The following is a 14,316-nucleotide window of genomic DNA, read 5'->3' as shown; positions in this document are numbered from 1 at the left end:
ACTGAATTCATTTATCAATTCTAATGTTTTCTGGTGGAGTCTTTAGGGTTTTCGATATATAGTATCATGCCATTTGCAAATAGTGAAAGCTTTACTTCTTCCTTGCCAATTTGGATACCTTTTATTTCTTTTCTCTATCTGATTGCTGTGGCTAGGACTTTAGTACTAAGTTAAATAACAGTGGTGAAGGCAGACATCTCTGTCTTGTTCCTGACAGTAGAGAAAAAGCTCTTGGTTGTTCCCCATTTAGGATATTAGCTGTGGGTTTTTCATATATGGCCTTTAATATGTTGAGGTATGCTCCCTCCAAACCTACTTTCTTGAGGGTTTTTTGTTTTCTGTTTTTTGTTTTTATCAAGAATGGATGTTGTACTTTGGATTTTTTTTTCTCATCTACGGAAATGATCATATGGTTTTTATACTTTCTCTTGTCATCCGCCAACACTTGAATAATTCTGGACTCCCTGTATCATTTAGGAAGTCTTTAAGGTTGAAAGTAACATAACCCCAAAGTAGTGGCTTAAGCAAATAGACTTGTATTTGTGTCACATAAGAAATCTTGACATATGTATTTACTTGTATTGGCTCAGTAATATGACAATATCAAGATTATAATCTATGATTATCTGTCTTTTTATATATGTCTCTCACCTCAGGGTGACAAAATGGCTGCTGCAATTTCAGTTATCAAGTTTATATTTTAATCCAGAAGGGGGAATGGTGACCCATATAATTAGCCAGAATTCATGACCCATGGCAAAGCCTGACTGGTGGGTGTCCAAAGAGAATGGGTCTGCATAAAGCAAACATCTTATCTTCTGCACACTGCAAACTGGATAATGTATGTAAGCATTTAGACTTCAGTGCAGAGTAATTTACTTTCTTCCAGCATATGGAAATGAGTTAATAGGTGATGATAGGCATAAGGATCTAAATATGTCCAATCAGCTACCCTGTTCTGTAGGAATGCTTCAGGCTGTCTACTTGTAGCAACTCTCCTAGACATGGGAGACCCAGTGCTATCCATAGCCCCTTGTTTCAGGTTTTCAGCCCAACTTCCTGGGTTTCTATCCAAAAGACCCCAGTTGGTTTGGTGAATTGAATCACAATTGAGGCTGCAGGAAGTTGTGGTTGACCTGTTTTTTTGTTACCCACAAATAGCCTGTATGATCTATTCTCATAATTTCTTCACAGTGTCCATGTGAGGAATAAGGGATTCCTTGAATCTATCTTTCTTCTTCTGTCTCCCAAAGTGGCCTTTGCCATTTTGGATTGGCAAGCTCTGGCAGACTGTGGAGATGACTTTGTCTCCTTGCCTAAGCCTCAAGAGTTGTCCTGTTCTTTGCTTCAACTTTCTTATCTTCCCTCTTCATCTCTTATAACTCACTGGACAGAGGGTGTGAAGAGGCTATGGTAGAGGTAGAAAGGATTATAGCAAAAGGGACTTCATTTTGGCCTTCATTAAGTCCTGCTTTGTTCCCACAGCATCTAGGAGCTGGATGCAGAATAGGGCAAGACTAGAGGATCTACTTCCCCCACCTTCACCATTCTCAGACTCATCCTACTCTGAACAAAGAAAAGACTGAAGCCCTCCTGATGACGCCTTGGAATCTCAGACCTACTTGGAACCAAGGCAGCAAGTAGGAGGTAATTGTCTTCTGTTGCCTCCAGTTCCTACTCTCTTCACTGTTAGAACAGAGCATCACTCTCCTTCATATGAACTTCCCTTCTGAGCCTGCTTCCTAAATCCTGTCACGGAACTCTCCCCTCCCACACTGGTGGTTCTGTTCTAAGGCAAACCAAAATAAAAAAAAATTACTCTAGATTTCTGAGTCTAGGGAACTGGCTAATGGTTTTTCACAACTGGCGCTTGAAGGAATATGATACATATTTTCACTTTTTGATGGATACTGGGCATTCATATATATAGAAGTGATATACATGTAGAAAGTCAACACCAGAGACCCAAATACAACTCATGAACAGATGTGGCTTCCCAGGCAATGAAGATTAGGTAGTAGGAAGTGTTCAGATACAAAGAAGCTAAGTGGTGACAGCATTTTATATGTATCCAGGACTCCCTGTGCTCCTCTTTTCCAGACACTTCAGGTTTTGGCAAAAGGCTTAAGGTAAAATAGGCACTGATTGTTTGGAAGGGCAGAATTTTTATAGGGTTTTTTGTTTGTTTGTGTTTTTTTTAATTTGTTTTGGTTTGTTTGTTTTTGGGTTTTTTCCAAGCATATTATTGTTAGCAATACTCAAAAGCAGCCATGTGTTTTCCTAGATCCTTCACTTGCTGTTGTGTCCTAGCAGGCTCTCAGTGCTATCTATTTTGGGAGAAGTATATAGTATCTTTGGCTCTAAAACACATCCCTGGTTCCCTGATTAGATTATTGGCTACTCAAGAATGACTCTTAAAGATGCTATAAAGGGAAAAGTGAAGGAAATCGTGGGCTTTTGGTAAAAGGAAGTCACTAAAATGTTTTAAGTAGAGAAATATAGTAGAATTTTCTACTTCATGTGTAAAATACAAGTTTTAAGGTAGCAGAACTAGCAGTATATTAACTGGTTAGGAAGCTATCAAAATAGCCATGCAAGAGACAGTGAGGGAAGTGGGGTGTACAGATGGAGAACAGGGTACAGGTTTGAGGAATGTTTGGAAGAAAAACTGATAATTGAATTGATACAGAAAATGAGTGTCAGGAATGAGTTCAGAATGACTCTCAGGTTTGTGTAATGGGCAACCTATGAATTCTGTCCTTTTAACTGAAGTTTAAGGACTTAGGTCAAAAGACAGGTTTGAGAGAAAGAGGTGTTTTGAGTTTCAAGTACTGCAGGTACACATCTATGAATATATGCATCCACGTTCAAGTGTCATTTTTTTTTAATTTTTTTTAATGTTTATTTATTTTTGAGAGAGACAGAGACAGAATGTGAGTGGGTTAGGGGCAGAGAGAGAGGGAGACACAGAAGCAGAAGCAGGCTCCAGGCTCTGAGCTGTCAGCACAGAGCCCGACACAGGGCTTGAACTCACGAGCTGTGAGATCATGACCTGAGCCAAAGTCGGACGCTCAACTGACTGAGCCACCCAGGCGCCCCCAAGTGTCATTTCTTTAAGAAAAGCTCCTGTGACCAGTTACAGGGTGTGGGTCTCTATCTCATAACATCCTGTGCTTTTCTGTTGTGCTCATCTCAGTTTAAGGAAGTAACCAATTGTGCAGTTAACCATTTAGTATAATCTTCAGCAGGACAGCCTCTATTTCCCTGGCCTATGCCAGAGCCCTTGTCATAGTAGACACTCAGTAATATCTAATGAGTGAATTCTAGGTGCTTTTCAGTCACCTAAGAATTAGTTATTGTTATCTCACACCTTACATATGTAGAGCTGGAGATTCTGAGAAATAAAGTAACTTCTATGTGGTCATACATGGAGTGAGTGTAGGGATGCCAGATTTAGCAAGTAAAAATACAGGATGTACAGTCAAAATTGCATTTCAGATAAACAATAAATTATTCTTTAGTGTAAATATGTCCCAAATATTGCATGCGATATATAATATACACCCTTAAGTGAGTGGCATTTGACTCAGAACTATGTGACTCCAAAGTCCAACTCTTTCTACTCTCTCACTCCTATACTGAAAACCATGTGAGGGATTATACCAGCATCAGTCCTCTTTCCCTGTTAATAAAAATTTTTGCTTTATATCAGGTTATGTTGTTTTTAAATTCTTGCTTTGATGAAAGTAACCCAGTTTACACCTGTCAGAATAGCAAAAATTAACAACACAGGAAAACAAGAGCCTGGTGAAGATACAGAGTAAGGGGAACACTTTTACACTGTTGGTGGGAATGCAAACTAGTGCAGCTACTCTGGAGAAGAATAATTTTTGGTCCCCCCAAAATTAAAAATAGAACTACCCTATGATCCAGCAATTGCACTTCTGGCATTTACCCCAAGGATACAAAAATACAGTTTGAAGGGGCACATGCACCCTGATGTTTATAGCAGCATTATCAACAATAGCCAAACTATGGAAAGAGCCCAAAAGTCCATTGACTGATGAATGGATAAAGAAGATGTGGCATATATATACATGGACTATTACTGACTGAGCTATCAAAAAGAATGAAATCTTAAAAAATGAGAAAAAGAATGAAATCTTGCCATTTGCAACGATGTGGATGGAGCTAGAGTGTATTATGCTATATGAAATAAATCAAAGAAAGACTAATAGCGTATGATTTCACTCATATGTGGAATTTAAGAAACAAAACAGATGAACATATGGGAAGGACAAAAAGAGACAAAGAAGCAAACCATAAGGGACTATAAAGAACAAATCGAGGGTTGATGGAGAGAAGGTGTGCAGAGGATGGGCTAAATGTGCAATGGGTATTAAGCAGGGCACTTATGATGAGCTCTGGATTTTTTAATATGTATGTGCTGAATAGTGATTCTACACCAGAAACCAATTTTACCATATATGTTAACTAACTAGAATTTAAATAAAAACTTGGGAAAGAAAGAAAGAAAGAAAGAAAGAAAGAAAGAAAGAAAGAAGAAAGAAAGAGAAAGAAAGAAAGAAAGAAAGAAAGGAAGGAAAGAGAAAGAAAGAAAGAAAGAAAGAAGAAAAGAAAGAGGAAAGAAAAAAGAAAAAAGGAAAGAAAAGAACAAAAAGAAAAAAGAAAAGAGAAAAAAGAAAGAAAGTCAGTTTATCCTGGGTGCGAAGCAGCAACTAATGGATTCCAAACATTTTGTTAGAGTCCTTCTGGAATGCCTTCTCCAATTATAAAGGTGAACTAAAACTACTTGGACTTTCTGCAGTATCAGATACAGGGAAATGAGGTTAAAGGACTCTCCCTGAGTAGAAGTACTCCCCACCCACTTTTGTGTTATTTTGAGCCACTCAAGAGTTGTGGCCTCTATCAGATGATTATGTACGTCAAAGACAATGCTTTATAGTTTATGAGTTTCCTCATAGACGTTCTGTAACGCTCTGGAAACAAGATAACAGTGTGGTTCTAGCAATTTTCCTGAGTGATCTTTAGGGCTGTCCTGTGTGGTTAATTTGATCTGTGGAGCTGCTATGTTATGGGTAATTTTGAAACACGGGGTTTGCTTATCTGTCTTTCTTCCCTAGGTGACAACATTAAGGCACTGGTTCAAAGGGTAGTACCAGGCTTTTCTCAAAGGACCTAGAAAGGCTCTTGCATACATTTTCTCTCTCCCTGTCTTTTTTTCTGTCTGTCTGTATATACATGGAGAGACAACATGTAAATTCTATACTAGAACATTAATACTGGTTCTCTTCTGAATAGTGTGATTTCAAAATAATTTTTACTTTTTCTTTATGTCTTTCTATATTTTTTGAATTTTTGACAAAAGCAGCATCACCTTTAAAATAACAATAAACACTATTCTGTCCGTGGGAGAAAAAGTCTCAGCTTTCCCTTTATCAAGCATGGATTATCCTCATAACTGATACTCTCCTGTTTCTCTTCTCCTCTTATGAAAGAAAGATAAAAGAGAAATAAGATAAAGAAAAAGAATCTTCTGAAAGTTTATTCAATTAAAAGGCAAAAAAAATCAAAAAAGCTCGTGAGAAAGGAAAATGAAATATTGGTCTTAACACAGAGAAACAGTTACCTTTGGTTTAAATTATAAGCAATGAAATCATGTAAGGTCAGAATTTGATTTACAAGTTCTATTCAAAAGAAATTTGCAAGCAGATATTCCTAAAGTTTGACATTTCTAAATAGTAAAAAATTTCAGGACAGAGAGCACCTGTTAGAACTTTGAGCCTCAGGCACAAATACGTATTACCACTGATAACACAAAGCAATCTTCATCATTCAGTTCCTAACAGTTGATTCTTACCCAACAATATAAGCCCATTGTTCAAATTGATTTCTTCTCCCTGCAGCCCCCAGGAGCTGCTACCATTAAGAAGGTTCTTGTCAAATAGTTTTTGAAACATTTTTGTCTGTAGAAAACCACTGGAATGCAGAAGAACTGGTGAGGTTCCATGGAACAAACATTGAAGCTTCAATTATATTTTAGGCTTTGTGTCACCAGCCCCAACTCTGTGGTACAAGCAGAGGCACAGTAACAGTCCCCAAACAGTATTTTTCTTGTTTTGCTTCTACCTGCTTTGCAGATATCCCTCCCAGCTAATTCTGAAAAGGCTGGTGGGAGGTCACTAGTGTTTGCTAACTCACTCTGCTCCCACCTAGCACTTACCATACCTGCTCTCTTCTTCATCTCACTGTGATGATATCCTGAAGCTGCCAATAATGTATTGCTTCTGACAAAACTCCCTTCTCCTGATTTTCCTCTGAAAAGCACAGCCTTGGGTTTCTTAAGGTCTATAAAGGTTAGTGAAACAACTCTTTAGTTTTTCATACTTTATTGTAGCCCCTGCTGTAACCCCTAGACAATCTGAGTAGTAAACACCTTGGTCTACTTCCTCCCTTGACTTTCTTCTTTCCCCACTGCCCACCTTGATCCTTTGTTCTTGAACTAAACTTGAGATGTGGACACTTGTGATTGTTTGAATAAATTTTTTTTCTTTCCTGAAAGGTTCTTCAGTCCTTTGGTCAAATAAGCCCATTGTGGGCCACCCTTGCTGGCCTTCTAGATTTGCCCAGATATCCCTGCATTCTAAGATGAATGTGGCATAAGCTATCCAACCCACTCTATTTTCCATGAATTTAGATTTGTGGTTCCAAATATAACAAAGTGCTATGGGATAGAAATGTTAAGAATTCCAACCAGTACTTGAAGTTGCCAGGACTTATAAGCAAGCACTCCAGGTCTTCTTTTTCAAGATAGTCATGTGAGTGATGCCACATAGTTATGTAGGCAAAAGGCACACAGATACCCATTGCCCCAGGAGAAGGGTGAAACAGAATCTCAATATGGCCTGATCATTAGACCTCTCTTAAAACCTTTTGATGTGCATGGCTGGTTGCTGGAAAAGAGGCAGACAGATTTGCATAGATGCCAAGCAACCTCCTGGGAGAAAAAGGGGGTGGAAAGCCTTTTAAATAAAGCTCAATTAATTAGAGGCACCTCTGTGGCTTGGTCAGTTAAGCATCCAACTTCAGCTCAAGTCATGATCTCACAGTTCATGAGTTCAAGCCTCTTGTCAGACTCTGAGCTGACAGCCTGGAGCCTGCGTCACATCCTGTGTCTCCGTCTCTCTCTTGCCTCTCCCCTGCTCATGCTCTGTCTGTCTCTCTCTCAAAAATAAATAAACAATAAAAAAGATTTTAAAAAACCCTCAGTTAATTAGAACCATCCTGATGAATCAGGATGGTTCTAATTGAGATTCTCCTGCAGTTTGAAAGGATGACAGGTTCCAGTGGAAAGCATACCATATGGGTTGTGGAACCTGGTCTGAAGGGTTCATGGGGCAGGGAGATCTATACCACATAGCTGAGGCTGGAAGGCCTCCCCAGGGAACTCCTCTGGCCTAGAACTCAGCCTTTAGAACAAAGACTGTGGACGTGTGGACTGGCTGGCTCTCTCCTTAGAGCCCAGTGTGGCAGCACTTCAGCCTGGGCATGCTCTAGGACAGCAAGAACATCATTTCACCAGGAGGCAGTGTCCATTGGCCTCTGTGGAACCCACAGCAGCAACTAAAGCAAGAGTTTCTTCTACCTGGTGCTTAAGAGTCAAGATGGACCTTTCTTAACTGAGTATGCACCTAGCTTTCATGGTGATTCATGTGGGTTGGGGGTTGAGGAACTAGGAAGGGCTCAAGACTCAGATATTGGACTTATTGATGAATTGCAGGTGAAGCTAAAGTAATTAGTGGCTAAAATTAGAGCTTTATGAGAGCTTTAAGAAAGGGCTTACCTACTTGTTGTTAGTTTTACTAACAGAGAGAGGGCTCACTCATTTCAATTTTTGTTGGTTTTGGGGCATCTTGGTAGCTCAGTCGGTTAAGCATCTGACTTCCGCTCAGGTCATGATCTTGCAGTTTGTGAGTTCAAGCCCCTCATTGGGTTCTGTGCTAACAACTCAGAGCCTGGAGCCTTGCTTCGGTTTCTGTGTCTCCTTCTCTCTCTGCCCCTGCCCCTCTGCTCTGTCTCTCTCAAAAAATAAATCAATATTAAAAAACAATTTTTTTGTTAGTTTTAAAATTATTGTCCACTGTAAGTCAGTGAGATTGCAGATGTATACCTTTAACTTTAATTTCTAAAATATTAAATAATTCTGGGTTTTAAAATTATAAGTTAATATGGTTGTTTGACCTACCCTGGTCTCTTTAATAAGCTGGACCCATCCCACACAGGTTTTTGGAATTAATCTGGATTGCCTCCTCTTTGGCTGGTTCTACTTGCCAGTTCTTGCCCTGTGATTCCTGGCTCTTTGATTTGAATCCATCTCCAAACTTAGCCCTCCCTGTGTGCCCAGCCCTCCCAGACCGATTCCCTGTTCCAGGTCAGGTTTTTTAGGCTGACAGAGATATACTCTCTTTCCAGCCAGGACTTTAGCAAATACCCACCTTTCTCCTGTCCTCAGCTTCCACTCCCAAGCTGCCTCCTTGTTAGTGGAGAAGTAGGAGCACTGGGAAACAGAAGCCACAGTTCACCCCAACACTGTGTGTGTCTGTGCTGCAGCCTAGTCTTTTCAAGCTATGTCACACACTGGTGCTTCATTTATGAATGGCAAGGACTAAACTAGAGGGTCCCACTGTGCATTATAAATTAAGGAACAAACACTATTTTTTGTGTAATAACTTTGAGATGCATGTAAAAAATGTTTCCTTCAAATCAAATGTGAATTTTGGCCTTGAAGTACTACTCACAGTGCGTTCATAGCTCTCAGTTTTTGACAGGATCATGATGATGCAAAGTTTTATAAAAGTTAAAGCCTTGAAAAAAATGGAAATTTTTAACAAGTAACAAAGCATTGTATCAAACATTGGTATGTATTTCCCCTTCTGAGGAGGGAAAGATGGAGGTTGATTAGAGTTGATACAATGGAAAGAAATGCTGAAATCCTGGCATTAATTTTACCTTAAAAATCTGGAGTTTTTATTCACATCAACTTGGTAATATAAGCAAAGCAATGGAGAAATTTGCCCAAGACTTGGTCTTCCCACCTTTATTCAAATTACCATCTTTATTACTTTCCATATCTTAACAAGGGAAAAACTGAAAGTAAGAGAGGTGTGTGCACCACAATGACTGCACTCATACCTTCCATCACTGAAAATGAGAATGAGCAAGCAATTTGTTTTTCCACATTCAGAATTTTATTTTTTGTTAAAAGCACAATTTTCAATGCCATTAAGATGAAAAGCAATCAACAAAGGTAAGAAAATTCACTGTGGAGGAAATGAAATTCCTTCTTAAATCACAAACCCAACATTTGATCGTATCAGGAATCCCCTGCCCATACTTAAAAACAATCTTTTTTCCCTGTAACATATCCTTTTTAGTCACGCATGATGGTGTGTCTCATGCACACAATCATGAACAGATTTTTTTTTTTTTTGTTAAGTTAGGACTGCTTGTATCTTTCTTTGAGGTTCTTTGGCAAAAATGATCAAATTACAAACACTTTCTAAGATTTCAAACCTAAAAAGATTGTGTTTTAATTTGGGGTGGGGAGGGGTAGTAAGGAAAGACAGGTCTAGTTTTTATCTTTAGCGAAATCAAGATGAGCAAACTGAAAGGAAGATTGGGTTGGGGTTTTTGCAAACAGTCTCTTCCTCTCTACCCCCTTCCCTGCCCTGCCTGCAGAGAAATTCACCTGTGCATTTCTATATTTTATCCCTTCATTCCCAGGGTACTGCTAGTCAGTCCTGGACAATTCTAAAATTTTATGTAAGTCTTAGATTGAATGAACAAGGTCAATATTTCTTAGGGTCAACTTCTAAAAGCAGAGTCCAAATTGAAAAACATAACAAGACTCACTATTCATTCAAACTGACATGAACAGAAATAATTTGGAACCATGTGGCCATAACTGTCCAGAGATATTTATTAGGGACCCATTTATATCTAAAACTGAACTAAGTAAAATGTACAGTCCTAACCTAACAGGCATGGTTGATAACAATAGTGATGATAACAACTACTTAACAAGTAATTACCATATGCCAGGCATTTATATTCTCATTCAATCCCTATAGCCATTCTAATAATTAGATATTACTGTGACTGGTTTATGGAGAGGGAAACTGAAGTTAAGAACCATTAAGCAATTTGCCTGAGGCTGCACACATGCACTGTCCTTGTCTCTGAAGAACACACTACTAAATTGTATTCTTCTTAAGCCTAAGTAAAGATTAAGCATATAGGACTGGAGACAGCCTCATCCCACTTATTTGCTTGATTGTAAATGTGTTAAGTGCATGGGGTCCTTGGATGGAGGGGGAATTAGAGAAAATTCAAAAAACCTCTTCTTCAGATAGCCCAAGATACTAGCTTCCTAGAATGACTTTCTAGAGAGAAATAAGGAGGAAGCAGAAACTAAAGGAACCATAAAATATGTATATTGCTTTTTATCCCCCAGATGACCAAAGTTTACAGAAGAAATATACTCTAGTTAAAAATTGAACAGAGAAATGTATAAAATAATCCCACCAGAGAAAATTGCTGTGAATGGTTTGTGTATACTTTCCTGGATTTCTCCTACATATAAATATATAATTATTTTAAAATAAGATCATTATAGGGGTGCCTGGGTGGCTCAGTCAGTTAAGCATCCGACTTTGGCTCAGGCCATGATCTCCTAGTTCATGAGTTCCAGCCCCACATCGGGCTCTGTGCTAACAGCTCAGAGCCTGGAGCCTGCTTCAGATTCTGTGTCGTCCTCTTTCTCTGCCCCTCCCCAGCTCACACTCTGTCTCTCTCTCAAAAATAAACATTTTTAAAAATTTTTAAATAAGATGATTATGTACACACATACTTTTCATTTAATAATATGTTACATCATTTTTTATTTTTATTTTTTCCTGGGAGTTCTTGGTATTACATTGTATGGATCTACAATAATTTATTTATCTAATATTTCTATTGATTTGGACATTTAAATTAGTTTTAAATTTTTCATTCTAACAAATATTCTACGATAAATATTTTTATGGAAACATTTTTCAATGTGTATAAAATAAATCTAGAAATGCAACTGTGCAAGTCAAAGGAAAGGCATATTTAAATTTTTAAGAACTATTGTCAAATACCCTGTGTTTTCTATTTCTAACCCATCACTGTACAAAAGTGCCTATTCCCTTCATATTTTTGCCAATACTGGGTATTATTAATCTTTTTAACAGTTGCCAGTGTGATGAGTGAATTGTATCTTATTTTTTATTTAACTGTTAAGTTAGTAAACATCTTTTCATTTGTTTATTTGGCCACTTATATTTTTTTTCCTGTGAATTCCTAAATCTATCTTCTTTTTCTATTGGTAATTTAATAATTTTCTTATTAATTTTGATGAAGTTCTTAGATATTAGAGATACTTTAGCATTTGTCTGCTATACATATTGCAAATTTGGTTTCCTAATTTATCTTTTGACAAATTTTTCTTCTTTTCCTCCTTCTGCTCTTTTTTCTCCTTTTCTGTCTCCTCCTTTTCATCCTCTTCTCTCTTTCTCTCACTCTCTCTGCCATATAGATGTTTATAATTCTTGTGTCAAAAGTTTATGACCTTTGGACTTCATGTATTTATTAGAAAGGCCTTTGATAGTCCCAAGAGTATACAAATACCAATTCATGTTTTATTCTAGTACTTTAATTTTTTTTTTCAAAATAAAATATTTGATCTAAGTTGATTTCATTCAAATTTAGCTAGGAATCTAGGTTTTCATGTAAAATCATCTGTTTTAAAATGTCTGCTTTAAAAATATATGTGTTACTGTATGAGTCAAATAAAACAACCTTGGTGGCCAGATTTGGCCATAGAATGACAGTTTGTGACTTTTCATTATAAAAATTCCACATAAGAAATTAAACAAGACCAGACTGTTTTTGTTACATTGCTGACAGATTAAAGGAGTGCATACAGTCTGTAATTAAATGCAGGAAAAACTGTGTAACTGCCAGTTTGAAAGTAATGACCTTCAAGCTCCATCTCCTGAGGGAAATTACTTAAACTCTCTCTTACTTAACTCATCTGCAAAATGGAGATAATAGTTTTCAGAAGGTATTAATTGTACTTTGACCTTGTATGGGGTCTAGCACATGGGATAAGTCATTAAGTAGTTATTATGAAAACACAAATAAGGATGCTATAATTAAGTACTAAACTGATATAGAGATATGTTTTAGGTCATGAAGATAAAGTTGTAAGAGGGATGGAATTGAAGGCCTTGAAGAATGCATAGGATTTGTCCGTGCAAAGAAAAGGGCATTCCAGGTTTGGGAAACAACATGAACAAAGCCATAGATATAGGATTCTTGTGTGTCAGTTGTGCATCTCTGCAGAGGAGGGGTGTGAATGAGGACAGAGAGGAGGGGACATAGCTTGGGCAGAATTGTTGGCAATAGGCTGTATTAGACCTGTTGAACTCAGTAAACTAGGGTTACGGCTGTGGCTAAGTACTTGGGAGACAGACCTCAGGAGTCTATGACAGTACGAAGTTTGGTAAAAATGGCTGAGCAGTAACTGGGAACTCGGAACATTCACATGGAAGTTGCTGTGACTATGGATAATAATGTAAAATTATTAATGCCTAATATTTATTGTCACATATGTCACTAATATAAAACATATTTTCAAGAGGTTTTTTAAATCTTGTCATTTAAGCTTCCTTATCACTTAACATTACAACAACTGTAATGAGGTAGGTGCCATCCTTATTCTTGTTTTACAGATGAAAACACTGAGTTATAGAGAGGTTAAGATACTTAGAAAGAGAGATATCTTCAATAACACTAACAGGTCTGCCACTTTGGGATCTTTAGAAAAACTACTCATGAAATCAATCCAAAGGCCACCTTTCAAGGATAAACACCAAGCTCTCACCCTCTTCTGAATGCACCTCAGGACATAGATCAATAGGCAAGATGAAGATGGGGTCACGGTGTCTTGGTGACATCTGCACCCTCGGAGTGTGATGTATCCAACAGCCTTTCAGATTAGAAATTAGTGAAAAAGTAAGGCTTCCAGACCAGAGAAGGTCTATTCAGGTAAAAAAAAAAAAATGTTCATTTTTGACTCATTGATTTTCTCTGCTCATTGAGTCATGATTGCTTAATGTTGCCAGTTGCTTCAATAATTCCCTCTTTCCTCTTTTGACTATTAGGTACTTTCTCTCACTTTTCCTTTTCAGTTTTGGGGATTTTTCAGATTGTAATTTGCTACTAAGAAGCGGGGGAAGAGAAAACCATTGACTTTTATAACTATTTAACATTTAGGTAAACCAAGTCTCAGAATAATCAAGAATCTTGTCCAAAAAAACAAAGTTAATCTCTGTTAGCAATAGAACTCAGTTGTCTTAACATTCCCCTTAGGGTCTTTATTATCCAAACATTTTTTAAGTTATCAGCTTCTAGGATGTTGTGCTAATTTCATTCCTGACATCCAGTAAGTTCAGCTTTAATTTTTCAAGCCCCTAAAAGCAAAGCAAGTCATTCTCTTGATATCCCTAGGTGAGTTAAATGACCACTCAGTAAAAAGTGGAGAAGACAGGAAGTCTGACAGATAATTAGTCCTGAAGCTTATATATTCAAAGGGCAATTATGGGAAAGTTCTTTCATATAATGAGCAGAAATTTGTTTTCCTGGAATATCAACTCACAAATCTAAGGCTGAATCAAACTAATGTTTTATCATGTGAACCCAGAATGAGCCTGGGATCCACTGTTCTATTCCAGGGTACAGAGAGCATAGCCCCAGTGACTGTTTTAGATTACCCTTCTTTTTAATTCATGTTTTCAGAACACACAGTGCCAGATGTTTCAAATCTGAAATATGAACAGCTACCTCCTATCAGTGCAAACAGAAACTCTGCTACATGTTGGGTTTCTTTTGAATTTTAAAAGACAACAAAAAATCTTATTTATTTGATGTGCCTATGGTTTGCATGAAAATACCTCTCTTTGGTTTGTGAGAATTCATGAATAGATGCATATTTTTTGATAGATGGTATATCAGCAAACTTTTGTTAGCATCTCCATAATATATCTCAAATTTATCAACTTATCTTCAGCTCTACTACAGCCACCCAGGTCCAAGTTACTCATTATCATCTTTTTCCTGAACCACTACAATTTCCTCCTGGCTTGGTTTCTAGCAGCCAGAATATTTTTAAAATATTTTCTACTCTTGCCCTGGCCCTCTGGCCTCTGG

General features: G+C 37.6%; 1 protein-coding gene across 3 annotated transcripts in view; it reads left to right on the top strand.

The window, feature by feature from the left end:
* Positions 1 to 1,826, top strand: part of ADAD1 (adenosine deaminase domain containing 1) — a 120,359-nt gene extending 118,533 nt beyond the window's left edge. For all 3 annotated transcript variants that reach the window (XM_047857537.1, XM_047857534.1, XM_047857535.1), the window contains one exon: positions 1,486 to 1,826. In XM_047857537.1, the coding sequence (XP_047713493.1) occupies positions 1,486 to 1,521 (36 nt within the window). In that variant the 3' untranslated portion in view covers positions 1,522 to 1,826. The remainder of the gene's footprint in view (positions 1 to 1,485) is intronic.
* The last annotated feature ends 12,490 nt before the right edge of the window (positions 1,827 to 14,316 follow it).

Source organism: Prionailurus viverrinus, chromosome B1, assembly GCF_022837055.1.
Source record: "Prionailurus viverrinus isolate Anna chromosome B1, UM_Priviv_1.0, whole genome shotgun sequence".
Lineage (NCBI taxonomy): Eukaryota > Metazoa > Chordata > Mammalia > Carnivora > Felidae > Prionailurus > Prionailurus viverrinus.
This window is presented reverse-complemented; position numbering and strand designations above follow the sequence as displayed.